Source organism: Condylura cristata, unplaced genomic scaffold (assembly GCF_000260355.1).
Source record: "Condylura cristata isolate star-nosed mole 26May11 unplaced genomic scaffold, ConCri1.0 scaffold00028, whole genome shotgun sequence".
NCBI classification, from domain to species: domain Eukaryota; kingdom Metazoa; phylum Chordata; class Mammalia; order Eulipotyphla; family Talpidae; genus Condylura; species Condylura cristata.
Genome location: NW_004567129.1, coordinates 26,114,161 through 26,128,291, shown reverse-complemented (window position 1 = coordinate 26,128,291; position 14,131 = coordinate 26,114,161). Strand labels below are relative to the sequence as shown.

At 56.1% G+C, this 14,131-nt stretch overlaps 1 protein-coding gene across 1 annotated transcript; it reads right to left on the bottom strand.

Annotated features, from left to right (window-relative positions):
* Nucleotides 1-2: 2 nt before the first annotated feature.
* USF2 (upstream transcription factor 2, c-fos interacting) lies at nt 3-14,003 on the bottom strand. Its single transcript, XM_004690257.2, has 9 exons — nt 13,865-14,003; nt 13,628-13,746; nt 13,287-13,487; nt 12,724-12,874; nt 12,520-12,607; nt 12,188-12,246; nt 469-563; nt 193-321; nt 3-92 (listed from the first exon to the last, which is right to left on the bottom strand). Exons 1-9 carry the CDS (start codon nt 13,986-13,988, stop codon nt 3-5), a joined length of 1,056 nt encoding a protein of 351 aa, XP_004690314.1. The 5' UTR covers nt 13,989-14,003.
* Between the last annotated feature and the right edge of the window lie 128 nt (nt 14,004-14,131).

Sequence of the window (14,131 nt, the reverse complement as noted above, 5' to 3'; positions counted from 1 at the left end):
CGTCACTGCCGGGCGCTCTCGCCCACCATCTCCAGGTTGTGCTGCTGCAGCTGGGCGCGGAGCACGGCGTTCTCGTTCTTCAGCTCCTCGATCTGCAGACACGACGGGGACCAGGAGCCAGGGGAGCCAGGGGCTGCCTCCCCGCACCCCGGGGCCCGGGCCCCAGGCCCCCCGCCCCGGCCCGGCACGCACCTGTTGCCTCAGGAGTTCGTTGTCCATCTGCAGGCGCTCGGCCTCCTTGAAGGTCTCCTGCATGCGCTGGTTCGTCTGGCGCAGCTCCCGGATGTAGTCGCAGGCCTTGGACAGGATCCCGCCTTTGCTCTGCGGGGGGCCAGGGCCCATCAGCGAGAGCCCTGCCTGCCGGCCGGCCCAGCACTCAGCCCCCGCCCAGCGGTCAGCCTGACGTCCCGGAAGGTGCCGCGGGCCTGGGTCCCCGGAGGGGCCCGCGGGGCAGGCAGGGGCACTCACCGCTCCCGTCTTGCTATTGTCTGCATTACAATCTGGAATGATTTTCGAAAGCTGGACGATCCAGTTGTTGATCTTGTCCCTCCGCCTCCGCTCCACTGCAGGAGTAACGGCAAGAGCGACGCTGTGTGCGGCCGCGGCCCCTCGGCAGGCCCCAGGGCTCCGAGCCCGAGGCCCTGCCCCAAGCCACACAGCCAGCGAGCACAGGGACCAGACGTGAGGGCCAGGCGCCTCACGGCGCCTCATCTCGGACGTGGGACCCACCGCGGGCCCGCGCCCACCAGGTTCTGAAAACCCGAGCCGGCAGCTGAGATTAGGGCAGTGCGCAGCTCCCGCGTCCAACTGAGCCGTGGCCCAGTGGGTCCGGGGAAGGGGCCGCGGCCCCGCAGGCGCCCCCTCTCCTTCCTCCCCGAGGCCACGCTCCGGCCGGGCTCGGCCCTGCCACAAGCCCGTCTTGGGGAGCCACAGAAGCCCCACGGCACAGGCACTGCGGCCGGGGGCCCTACAGGTCCTCGGGTCACCCAGGGACGGACACCGCGAACCCTCCGGACCGCCGAGACTGGCAAATGGGAGGAAGATTTCACTTGAGAAATCCAAATATTTGATTTCATAAATCACCACACACATCTCATTCAGGCTGTCGGCTGAGCCAGACGGGACATGTGCCTGCTCTGGCCTCCCGGCGGCTCCCGGGTCTGCCTGCCACGCAGCCTGCGGCGCCTGGGGCGGGCGGGCACCAGAAGGCTGAGCCGGCCCGGCCCTTCCTTCCCCGGAGCGGTCCGAGGCCCCCCGGCTCTCCCCCACCCTCACCGCTGCCGCAGTTCTGAACGCAGGCAGGCGGCGTGTGTGGGGCTGGCGTGGGCCTGCTGGTGGGATGTGGAGGCGCAAGGGGTACTCAAGGCACTCAGAGCGGGGGGCTGCGCCGTGCGAGAGGAGGGCGGGCCGGATGCGCCCCCTCTTCGCCCCGCTGTCTGTGAGCTAGGGCCTGACTGCCCGCGGCGGTCACCCACCCCCTTGGCTCCTGGCGCCCGGCCTTCTCAGCCGTCTCTCTCTCCACCTCCCCTGCAGGCCCACTGAGGCCCGGTGCTGACACCCCTAGCTGCGCCCTCCTCCCCGCCTGTCTTCCTCCCTGGCTTTTCTGATCCACCGGAACCTCCGAGTTCCATGGCAAGAACAGAGGCGGCCCTGGGCCTGTGAGGGCGCCACGCCTGGCCGCTCACCACTGGGACTGCGCCTGCCTGTCCAGGGCACGCTGGGCCCAGAGCAGCCGAGGGCCTGGCCCGGGCCCGCCGCACCCCTCGCAGTGTGTTCCCTTCCCGGGGACTCAGCTGAGGGGTCACAGTGGGCGGCTCCTCGGGCTCTACCCTACCCTTGCCGAGGTGGGTGCCCCGAGCCCAGGCACTGTGCTGTGTGAAGTCACAGGGGCAGAAACGGGGACAGGGAGGTGGCACATCCCCACTGGCACATATGTCCTAAACTCCCCACCCACCCTATGTGTGCAGGGTCCTCGGTGAGGCCGGAGTCCACGCTGGGCTCAATGGTCAGGGGCCTGGCCCCACAGGGCGCCAGGTCACCCAGGAACAACGTGAACCCTACCTTCAAAGCCAGGGGTGGCAAATTACAGGAAGATTTTGCTTTGGAAACCCAGGGCTGCAGATTTCCTCCCATAGTCCTCTACTAAGGCAAAGCCGTCAGGAGACAGCTGTCAGCGCCAGTGACACTGATGCCCGGGAGCGTGCCGACTAGGCTGTCCTGAGCGTTGGGGCCCCGGGGCAGAATGGCGGCTCCTGCGGAGGGGTGGGGGCGTCTCTTTAGATGCCAAGGGGAAACAGCTGGGCTGGTGGCTGCAGCAGGCAGGTGTCAAGATTTCAGAAATGGTGACATGGCAGCATTTGGGGTGGGTGGGAAGCAAAGGAGGTGAAAACAGGGCCCAGGCCCTGGAGTCTGGGGCCCTTCATTCGCAGGGGACAGTGTGGTCAGGCTGGGTGCCGGGCAGACCAGACAGACCGCGGCCACTGCCACGCACAGTGGGCTTCGGTGACGGCCACACAACGTGACACACAATTCTGAGCCAAGGCCGCCGGGATTGAAGGGGAAAGTGGCAAAGTCGCAAACATGGAGGCCGTGGCCGACGGAACGAGGAGGCCAGGACAAGGCGCGGCCGAGCACGAGCCTGACCTGACGGGGCTCTCCGCTCATGGCAGCCGAGTGCTTCAGGCGCAGGGATGTCCCCCAACCAGACCGAGTTCAGGGCCCCGAGACCCTCCCCACTGCTCCCGAGGGCTGAGCGAGACAGAGTATGCCTCCTTACCACACCAGAGCCAAATCCACAATCATTAATATAAAGACACTGGGAAAACCCACAAATATTTGAAAATTAAGCAACACAGTACTAAATAACCTGTGAGTCAATGAAGAAATCACAAGGAAAATATTTTGAAATGAGCGATAATGAAAACGCAGCATATCCAAATGAGATGGAGCTGAAGTGGTGTCAGAGAAAAAACATGCAACATTCAGTTGATGTGCGGGGAAAAGACCTTAAAAGCTGGAGGGGGGACCCCAGCAAGTGAATCGCAGAGCAAGTGGAAGGAACGAATTTATCACACAGGAGTAGTGAAGAGCAATCCCGAGCCCAGCAAGCCGGAGGGGTGTGCCGAAGCCCAGCTGGCCGCCCCCCACGCCCACAGCCCCAAAGGAGCAAGCACACGGCTCCCCGGGGAGACGGGACACCCTGGGAGGACGGGACACCCGCGTGTGCGCAGAAGTAGGGCCGCAGCAGGGCAGGAAAGAAGCCAGAGCGTAAGTGCTCAGCATGTCAGCAAAGCAGCCACCGTGGGACGGCGCCGGGGCGGGGCGCGCCTCCGAGCGCCTCAGGAGCTGGGGGACACCCTGCCTGGGACCGTGGAAGAAGGCTGGGGGGGGGCCGCAAAGCAGAGGCCGAGCTGCCAGAGAGCGGCCAGCCAGCCGGGGCCCAGGGTGAAACAGCTCCCGCGCCCAGCGGGGTGCTAGAGCACAGGTGGACCGGGGCCCCCAGCAAGCTCCAGCTGGGAGCAGCGTGGCACCCGCCTGTCCTCCAGCTGGGCCAAGGCCGAGACACCCACCACTAGCCGGCGCGTCAAGCATCCGGGCCGTGGCTGATGAACAGGCGCGGCAGGGCAAAGGCAACTGCCAACTCTTCCCCAGCTGACCCCCACCCCGCACTGTGCCCTCCCCGGGTGCTGCAACCGCTGAAAGGGGGTGGAGGGGCGCGGCCGTCGCGTGGACGGGACCACGCACCCGCCCAGCCCCACCTGCCTGTAGTCAGGACCTGGACAGCTGTTCTAGAAGCCTCTGCCCCTCCGTCGCCCCAGGGCGCGGGGGGCCTGTGACAGAGCCCAAACACCAGAGTGTATCAGCGTGGAGAGGCCGATGCTAGTCCGAGCTTATTCAGGACTCTGGGACTGAGGAGCTGGCCCGGGGGTGGGGGGCGCTTAGATTCCCACCCCGCCCCACCCCCAGTCTCCACGGCGCCTCAGGAAGCCTCTAGACTTGGAACTCCCTTGTCCGGACCTCTCGGGGGCCCTGGTTACCGGATCCTGCCGCCAGCCGGCACTAGACATCTGTCATCCAAACAGGTCCAGACGGCCAATTCATCAAGCCACAGACATCCAGGGGTCCCGTGAACAACCTAAGATGATGCCATGCAACCTACAAACTTAATCTGAGGCCAACGCAGTAGGACAAGAAAGGTAACCCCTGAATCTGAAAAGGGAAAGACAGGGCTCTACCACACAGGACGGGACAGAAAAGTCCTGAGAAAAAACCTCTGTCCAGCAAAGCTCCATAATTTCCCATGAGAGGCTACGGCAACAGTCGTGACTGTATTTATGGAAACAAGAAAATACAACTGAAGGACAGAAGGAGGAACACAAGGCCTGAGAGAACACGAGAATGCGTCCCTGGAATGAAGGGCTAGCAAACTCCGTCACTGAACTCAAAAGCATAACCCAAGTCCCGATGAGCTGACAAGCCAAGGAGCTGACGGAATCACTGAGCCTGGATGCACAACAGGGAAGAACACTCACAAACCAGCAAAGGGAAGTCAGAATCAGAAAGAAGGAACAGTGCAAGCACACTCTGGGACAGCTGACAGAGAAACACTATCTGAATCACTGGAGCCAGGAGACAAGAGGGAGAAGCCACAGAACAGGTATTTAAGGAAGCAGTAGATGAGAGGCTCCCTGGCATACCCTTATCCAAAAGTTCCAAAGAAGGAAATCCAATTAGACAGACCCCAAAGCATCTCATATTTAAATTGCTAAAAACTCGTGATAGGAAAAAAAATATTAAAAGCATGCAGAGAGAAAGTTGCATAGAAGGAAAAGACTCCACAGACGACTGGAGACCTTGCAGGGAGGAAGGGAAACTTAAAGCCTGCAAACTTAATATTTAACACCAAGGAAGAAAACTTTATCCAGCCAGACTATTATTCACAACCGAAGGTGGGTTAAAGAACTTGATGGAAACGCAAAGAATATAATGCCACTAAGCAAGTCTCAAAAAGGGGGGCTATTTTAGAATAACAAGGAATGTTATCTAGAAGTAACATTCAAGTTACACAATACAGAGGAAGAGGAGATCAAAAACATGAATCATTGCGGCAAGTTTGGGATCAGACTGTTCAGCAGGGCACAAGTCTAGACCATCACACATTAGCCTCAGCACTACCTCAACAAGGAACAACAACAAAAATCCAAAGCAGGGGCCTCCCTGGTGGCACAGGGGTTAAAAATCTTAGTGCTATCAAGCTGTCCACAGCCACCAAAGCACAAGTTGATCCCCGGCCAGGGAGCTGGCCCACAGGGCGCAGCAGACCTCTCCTGCCTCGCCCGCTCCCCTCAGCAGTGTTTCAGTGGATCCACCTGTTCCGTTCCCCACTCTGTCCCTGGTGAGTCCTCTCACCCCCCACACCTCCGTGTGGGCCGACACCTCACACAAACAAACAAAAATACATGACAAGGGATATGAGACTCAAAAACATAAAAGGTTTCAAAACACTAGTGAAAAGAAGAGGGAAAAAAAACAAGACAAACTATACAAACACCCCAAGACGGAACAAGAATGGCAACACATATATTCCCACAGTTACCTTAAGTGTAAATGGCATGAACTCACCACCTAAAAGGCAGAGTGACTGGATGGGTCATGAAACAAAACCCAGCACGATTCATGTTACTACTAACGACAAGCACAGGCTGAAATTAAGACTGGAAGACAATCCTAAAACAAATGTAATTTTAAAAAGGGTGAGAGACAGCTCAACTTTTACCAGATAAAATAGATCCCCAGTAAAAAAGTAACAAGACAGAGATGGATATTATATTACGACAAAGAACCTAATGCAACAAAGACAACATTTATGATATGTAGGTACCACATAATGCAGCATCAAGATATATAAAGCGATGACTAGACAAATTAATAAACCGTATGTTCAGGCACAAGTCAAGTGTCAATAAAGTTATGAAGATGAAAAATCGTCCTCAGTATTTGAATAACATACTGTTTGATAACTACTGAGTCAAAGAGGAGTTAAGGAAGAAAGTAACCAAATACCTGGAAATGAATGAAAAGAAAGACCAAAGTTGTCAGAATCTATGAGGTATAAAAACAGTATTACAAGGAAAGTTAATTGCAATACAGGCCTACATTAAACAAGAAAAGGTCAAACAAACAATTTAACGTCACACCTAAGCAGCCTGAAAAAGAACAGCAAACAAACCAGAAGTTAGTAGAAGGAAATAGTAAGAATTAGAGCAGAAGTAAATGAAGCAGAAGGCAGCGAGACCACTCAGGGCACAAGAAGCCAAGAGGTGGCTCTTTGAGAAGATAAACAAAAGCAGCAGCCCTAGGCTACGCTCACGAAGGAAGGAAGGGAGAGAGAAAACTTCAATAAACAGAAATAGAAACGGAAAAGGAGACAGCCGACAGTGGAAAAATGCAAAGGACCAGGAAAGATTTTACCAACAACTGTGAGTCGACAAGCCTGACAATCTGGAAGTCACGGATACATTTTTAGAACAATGCAGCTGCGTCATACCATGACCAGGAATAAAAAGTTGACTTAGACCAGTCACAGTTACGGAAGTCAAAATAGCAATCACAAATCTCCCTAGAGATCAAATTTCTGACCAAATGGCTTTATGTGTGAATTCTACCGAAACTTCGAAGAACTTATACCCATTTTACTCAAGCTCTCCCCCACAGGTGGAAGACAAGGGAACATTCTGTGACCAACAGAGCCCAAGGCCAGGCAAGCACATCACACAAAAAAGAAAACTACAGACTAGTATCCCTGGCGACTGGAGATGTGAAAAATCTCAACAAAATACTACCACTAATAATACGTTATAAAGTTCACAGGCCATGACCACGTGGGATTTATCCCAAGGATAAATTTAATAAATAAATCCATAAATTTCCATATGCAAATCAGTTAATATATCATCACAGCCACAAAGGGTCAAAAATCAAAAAGCATAAAAAAGACACAGCACCTACTTATGATCAACAAAAAGTCTTCACAAAATGGGAAGAAAAAGAAGTTACCTCAAAAAAGTAAAGGCAAGCCTATAGCCGACATCACGCTTTACAGCGAAAGCTGAGAGTTCTCCCTCCCAGATCTGGAACAAGCCAAGGAGGCCTGCCATCACCACTTCCGTTTAATTTAGTTTGGTTTCAACTAGAACAGTCAGACAGAAGATAAAAGGAATTCAGGTTGGAAAAGAAGAAGTAAAACTACCACCCTTTACAGATGTGTTATAATAGAAAACCCTCGAAATTCCACCAGGAAGCTACTAGAGATAGCAAGTGGCCCCGTGAAGTGGCAGGCTACACAATTCACACACCCAAATCTGCTGCAAGTCTATTTACAAGTCCCGTGGTGGTGGTGGTGGGGGGGGGGCGTGAAGAACACAGTTCCATTTACACTCCCATCAAAAAGAATCAAAGAGGTAGCAATAAACTTGATCAAGGAGGTTAAGGCTTTCTACAGGGAAACCTCAAAGGCACTGACAGAAGGTACAGAGCTGCATGAAAAGAGAGAGAAGGGTCATCAAATTCATGGGTAGGGGCAGTTTACATAGTCAAATAGCTTCTTTTTCACCAAAAGACAGATCCAGATGTAATGCCTTCTCCATTAAAATTCCAATTACATTCCTGAAGGAAATAGAACAAAATCCTGAAATGTACATGGAACACTAAACAACTCTGGACACATGAAGCACCCTGAGAAGCAAGAACACTGGGGGATCAAGTTACCTGATCTGAAACTGTCTTATGAAACAACAGTGATTAACACAACCTGGTGCTGGAAGAACAGACCCCCAAATCAGCGGAACAGAAGAGAAAGCCTACAATACACACACACACACACACACACACACACACACACACACATACGGTGACTTGAAAAAGGATGAAGTTGGAGCACGCTTTAACTCTGTACACAAAAATGAATTCAAAATGGACTGCAGACTTGCAAGACCTAAAACTGTGAGATACACAGAACAAAGGCATAGATGACATCTTCCAGGACATGAAAGATCAAGGTATTTGGGGAGATTCTACTCCTAAAATGAGGGAATGAGTCAAAACAATTGGAATTATGTCAAGGTCAAGGGTTTTACAGAGAAAGAAAATACCAGAGATGCGAAGACATCCCACGATGTGAGTTCACAGCCACGGTATACAAAGGACTCGTCCGACAGAACATAAAATACAAGCCAGTCAATGACACACGGGCAGCGGGCTTGGACAGACATCTCCCAAAGCAGCTGTCCAGAAAACCGACAGGCACAGTTAGTGTCAGCCCTCACATCTTATCTGGGAAACAGAAACCAAAACAATCAGATACTGTCTCACACTGTGACAATAGCAAAGTCAAAAAGCCCCCCAGCAAGCAGTGCTGGTGACATGTGGACAAAGAGCAACTCTTGACACTGTGGGTAGGCTTGTAAGTGGGTGCGACCCCTCGGGACAGCGGAGTGGCTCTCTGTTAAGAAGTGGAAAAGGGACAGACTACCTCCCCTAACCTCCGGAGCTCAGGAATCCCCGCATGGGAATGTGCTCGCCTTTACTGAAACGATGACAGTCTCAGGACACCTGCAGCCCCTGCAGCGCTGCGACCTCATTAGCAAGCAGCTGCCCCCTCAGAGGCCCCCCCATCTCCTACCACTAGTCACTAGCCCCGCCCCCTACCTCCAGGGGTGAGTCTGGCTTCCCTGGTTACTGAGCTGCATTTCCAGGGCTCATGGGGACAACCCGGAAATTCTTGGTATTTCAGAGGTGTGTGGAATTCTGGAAACACAAATATGCTCTGATAAGACAGATGCTTACCTAATCATTTGATGTATTCATGTCCTCCACCGAATTTTCTTCACACTCAGAGATCTCAGTATTTTTGAGCATTATGGAAGCTAAGCTTAACTGCAAGTAAACCAAGCTTTCCCAATTGATGAAACTGTTTCCATCAGCTTTTTTAGATGAGCTGGCTAAACCATTGCTTCCGTGAGCTCAATAAAGGCTTCAACTAGTCAAGGAGAATATTACAAAAAAGAAGTGAAGAATGGACACACCATGTGCCATCCGACTTGGCATCTACGGGTCGGCGCTGTCCAACCCCACATCTCCTCTGTCCGAACATGATGTCATCAGCTCAGAACACGACACGTTCCACAATGTTCACTGCCTGATTGATAAGCTGAGGGCCGGGGATGACCCACGGGCCTCTGACAGAGGCCGGGTCAGGGACTGGTGGTCTGCCCCTACAGAAGGCTACTCGCCTGTAAGGAAAGAGGACATGTTATTCGCAGGAAAGGAGCTGGAGGGGACTGCACAAAGCCAAGTCAGCCTCACAGAAGAGTGACTTCACATTTATGAGTATTAGGAGTAATAGAAAGAAACAAAGTAGACGAACTGACACAAAGCAAAGTAATTTGAAACTAGTGGACACAGATAAAGGAACTGAAGTTAAGGGGGAGTCAAGGCAGGGAAGGAAGACGGGTCTAAAGTGCATTTAGGGAACAATGGGGGATATTTGGGGTTTCTTTGTTGTTTCCCCTTCAAGAAAGCAAAAGGAGAATAAAAACCACACAAGCATCTTTAATAACAAACAAAAACAAACCCGTGTCCTTGCTCTCTCGGGCCCCTGCGGACATCTGAGTGTGTGACCCAGATAGGTTTCTGTGGCACCAAGAAATGGTGGGAAAGAAGGAAAAAGGAGAAAGCAGCTGATTCCAAGTTCACTTCAGCACAGACTCTCGGGGCTTGCGGATGTGAAGGAGCAGGCCGGTGCGAAGCGGCTGACTTCCCTTTCTGGCTTGGGGAATTGAGACAAGAAGGCTTTTGCTGGCCTGGAAAAAGAAATGTTGCCCAGGAGCCTTTGGGGAAGCGGGGAGAACAGGTGGGTTTGGTCGGGGTGAGCCCGCCGAGGCTCAAGGACCTCCAGAAGCGGGGCTTGGAAGGGCAGGCTCATGGGGGAGTCTGGCGCCCAGGTGAGAGGCACCCGTGCAGACAGCCCCGGGCCGACTCCCACCTTTCTGGAGTCGCAATCTCTTCCGGAGAAGGCCAGCCAGCCCCCGTCTCCGCAGAAATTATCAACACCCACACTGGGTTAGGGTGGGAGGATAGTGAGCATCACGCCAGGCCTGAGGCTTCACTCTCCTGAGGCCGATGGAAGCACACAAGTCGGACCATAAAACACAGCAAGAGCCAACGCAGCCCCCCACCTTGCCAACTGAAGAATCCCCGGGGAACTTGCCAAAATGCGCCTCCCTCTGCCCTGCTCATTCCGAGCCTCCAGGGGCCAGCCCTGGAGACGAGACCTTCACAGCAAGCATCCGAGAGCAGGTGCACAGAGCAGGCGCGACAGGAGGAGCAAAGAACACCGTCAGAGTGGCAGAGAAAAAGGAACATTCCAGAAAAGAGGGGACTGGGCAGGGTCAGATGCTTGGCATGCCAGTAAATTTGGCAATGAGGTCGCCACGGGTGACCTTATAGAGCTGTTTGAGTAGAGAAATGAGCCAGGCTGCCCAGGTCCAGGGAGAAGGGGTCAAATATTCTGCAGGTCAGGTGAGGGGAAGGTTATGAAAAAGACTGCTTTTTCGTAGGATGACAAAATATGGAGCGGGCTGATCCAGGGTGAAGCAGAAAGCGTGAGTGAGAGGACCAGTGGCTGGCTGGCCTCCCCAGAGTCATTTGTTGCCCTCTTACTGGGTGCCCCACCACCCAGATGGGGCTTCACATGCCTCAACTTGCTGAATTCTCATGGTGAGCCTCGAGGGAGTCAGGCCAGGTAGGGCAGACTAAGAATCAGCCTAAGGTCACCCAGTCAGTAAGGGCAGAGCTTACTGCCGGCGGTCTATCTCGGGCCCCTCAAATTTTTCATGCTGCAAGCCCAATCCAGACTCACCCCCTACCACCCCACTTTAAACTAACCCAACACCGTCATGAGATTGTGGCTCACAAATTCTGACTCTTCTCCCTGCCCCGTTTTCTGGCCCCTGGTCTCAGGCCCAACATCTGAGAGCACCTCCTACTTTCTTAACCTCTGGTGCCGGCGCCACCATCTAGTCTCTGGACATGAACCCCTCTCCTGGCTTCCCATCACACCACAATAAAGATCACGAGGACCCTGGGGGCCCCTCTCCAGCCTTCCAACAACCACCACTTCCTCTTTCCCTTTCCTGAATTCTGCTCTTCTTCAAACACTCAGCGTCTCCTGTGCCGCAGGCCTGGAGTGGCCTCTGTCACGCCTCCGCCAGGGGCTCTTCCCCAGGCACTGGCCAGCCCATTTCCTAAGGCCCACATGGGCCTTGCTGGCCCATCAGAGGCCCCTGGCCTGCACACAGCACACAGCGCACCGCCAACCCTCCCCACCGGCTTGCCCAGCTTTACTGTCCTTCAGGGGACTTCAGCTGCTCGGATCAGATCGCACGCTGCGCGGCCCACCCCCAGCGGTCACCCCCAGAAGTCTCAGAGCATTGCCCCACATTCAAGGCCTCCCTTGACCCTCTGGGGGTCCCCTCCAAGCAACCCACAGGGAACCTCTGCTACAAGCCAACAAGCCCCCCAAAGCGACCTGCCTTCCCCTGCAGCCCATGCTCCCCTCTGACCGGCAGCCACTCCCAAAGGCCACCTCCTGGGGAGTGTCAGCTGCTCTCCGGTCAGTGCTCAGACACCAGCCTGAGCACTGTGGTGGTTAACGGCTGGGGTGGGGGCCCAAGAGGCAGTGGCCTGGGTCCAAGATTTCAGGACTTCGGTGAATCTGGTAAAGGTGGGATGTCCCGAACAGGCCAGCCAGAGGCCCAGCTTCCTCCTGCTTCCTCCCGATGTATCCCCCATCAGTGCCCTCTTCTGTCAACCAGGACGGCAGAGCAGCGAGGGGCGACGTCAAGGAAAGGGAGGCCCAGGGAGGCAGGATCCCAGGGTAGGTCACCTACACGTGAACGTGCTGCTTGCTGCTTTCGAGCTGACTATAAACTCAAGATCGCTCTCCAAGGTGACAGGTCACCTCCAGTCCACGCCTCCTGCCCATCTCCTGACCACGAGCCTCCCCCCTCCCACCTGTCTCGACCTGGCCTGCACCCTACAATGCTTCTCCTGCCACAGCATGTCAGGATGTATGACGCCACCCCCGGCCCGGCAGTGCCAGGAACCCCGACCCCCGCCGCGACCGCACCTTCATTGTGCTGAGCTCTCCTCCGCTCATCCCGCGGCGTTCTGGTTCCATCGATCTTCCTGAACAAACAGGGGAAAGATGGGCACGTGTTACTGAGGCCCCACTGCCTGACTGACTGACTGAGCAGTCAGACCTGGGAGCTGTCTTGGCGGAGAACGAGGACACGGCACTTTCTTGCCTTACACTAGAGCAGCAGGAACAAGTCAAAAAAACACACCCACTGCCCGCGAGAGCCTCTGGCTCGCGGTCACCGCAGAAACCTTCCCTCCCTGCATCCCCACGCCAGGCCCTCCCAGGTCCCCTGCTTCTGAGACCAGGTCTCCAGCACATACGGGGAGTAGGGGTGTGTCCGGGGTGCGATCGTCCTCTGTGTTCCTGTCTGAAGCACGTCCTGGGGTGTCATCATCACATAGAACTGACCTGCAGAGAAAGGGGACTGTGCCACAACTGGGGCAGAGTCAGAACCGGGTGGGGCTTCCCTCCCTGCCGGGCCTGCTGCCACCCTGCCTTCCGCCCTGGCCCCTTCCTCCCTTTACCTCCGGCCTGCAAGCTCTGGTCTGTGGTCTGTACGGACACAGCCGTGGTATCTCCCACACTGGACGCTGGGAAATAGGCAAATCGTGCCTCCCCACTGACAGCCTCAGCTGCCGGGCTGCCGCCATTGCTGAAGGGATTTTGGATTACAGCCTGAGGAGGAGGAGGACAGAGTAGGATGGACCCGTGGTCGTCTCGGCTCCCCAACGCGGCCCCCCTGTTGCTGTATTTGACATTTATTGTATTCCTGGGGGCACCCGGCAACGGCTCTGTGTGCCACTGCCCTGCCTCAGACAGCACCGTGGCTCGCCAGGTGCTCGGCAATCACTCTACCTGCCCATTCATTTCTACCTTTAACAGGCTTTTTCCCGTTGGCACCACACCCATTTTATTTAAAAAAAAAAAAAAGTGTTCCAAAGATGGTGCCCACAGTCTCACTGTATAGCAGGATCTGACCCCAGGTGGTCTAAAGGCTGCGTCTGTGTCCCACCTGCCCACTCCCTGATACTCCCCGCGCACAGCCGCTGTCCCCTCTTCTCTCCCCCGAGGGCTGCTGGGCACCTACCAGTGGGAAGGGTGCTGCAGGGCCTGGGGGCACAGAGGCAGCAGCGGGGCCGGGGCGCTGGGATGCGCCATCCACACCCACTTGGGTCACAGCCTGCTGCCCCCCCGCGAAGGCGGCCGTAGACACGACGCTGACAGCGCCTGTCGTGTCGCCCTGGCCGTCCAGCTGACCATCAGTCACCTGGACTACGCGGTATGTCACCTGCAGGGGGCGGCAGAGCAACGAGACCGGCGCTGGGGCCTTGGCAGGGGCCAGGTCCGAGCCCCTCCCAGCCCGCCCGCCGCTCGCCCCTCTGGCCTCAACCCTCCGCCAGTTCGCAGGGCTCGGGCCCGCAGCCTCACCTGTCCTCCATTATTCTCTGTGCGGAACTGGTACTGGATGTTGTGGTCGCCGAACGCCGCCTGCTGGACGCTGGCGATGGCCACCGCCGTCTGCTCCTCCGCCCCAGGGCCGTCCCCGCCTGCGGCCGGCCGGAGGAGGGTAGGGGGGGCGATGAGCGATCCGGAGGGCCAGGGCGCCCCCAGTCCCCGTCCCGGGCGCGGGCCGCACGCAGCCTCGGAGGGACCCGCAGCACTCACCTTCTTGCAGCTCGACGCCCTCCTCGGCCTCGGGTCCCTTGTCGTGACTGCGGGGAGCACGGCGAGAAGAGCGGGTCAGGGCCGTCCGCGCCCCCGCCCCTTTGTCCAGGTGCAGCCTCCCCATCCCGCCCGGCCCGGCTTGGGGCTGGGGCGCCGCGAGGGCCGGGGCCAGGGGTATCAGGCGCGGGTTCCCCCCTCCCTCGCGGCCTCCATTTTGAACTGGGCCCCGCGGCCGCTCGGGATCATGGCGGCCCCGCCGCCGGGCCG

What these genes read in the sequence shown, in the direction of transcription:
- USF2 (XM_004690257.2), bottom strand. Translation starts at nt 13,988, where the DNA reads ATGGGGAGGCTGCACCTGGACAAAGGGGCGGGGGCGCGGACGGCCCTG. An exon ending in CAGAGAATAATGGAGGACAG is followed by an intron (nt 13,488 to 13,627) that starts GTGAGGCTGCGG and finishes CGCCCCCTGCAG; the next exon opens with GTGACATACCGCGTAGTCCA. An exon ending in CGGACACACCCCTACTCCCC is followed by an intron (nt 12,247 to 12,519) that starts GTATGTGCTGGA and finishes CTGTTTGTTCAG; the next exon opens with GAAGATCGATGGAACCAGAA.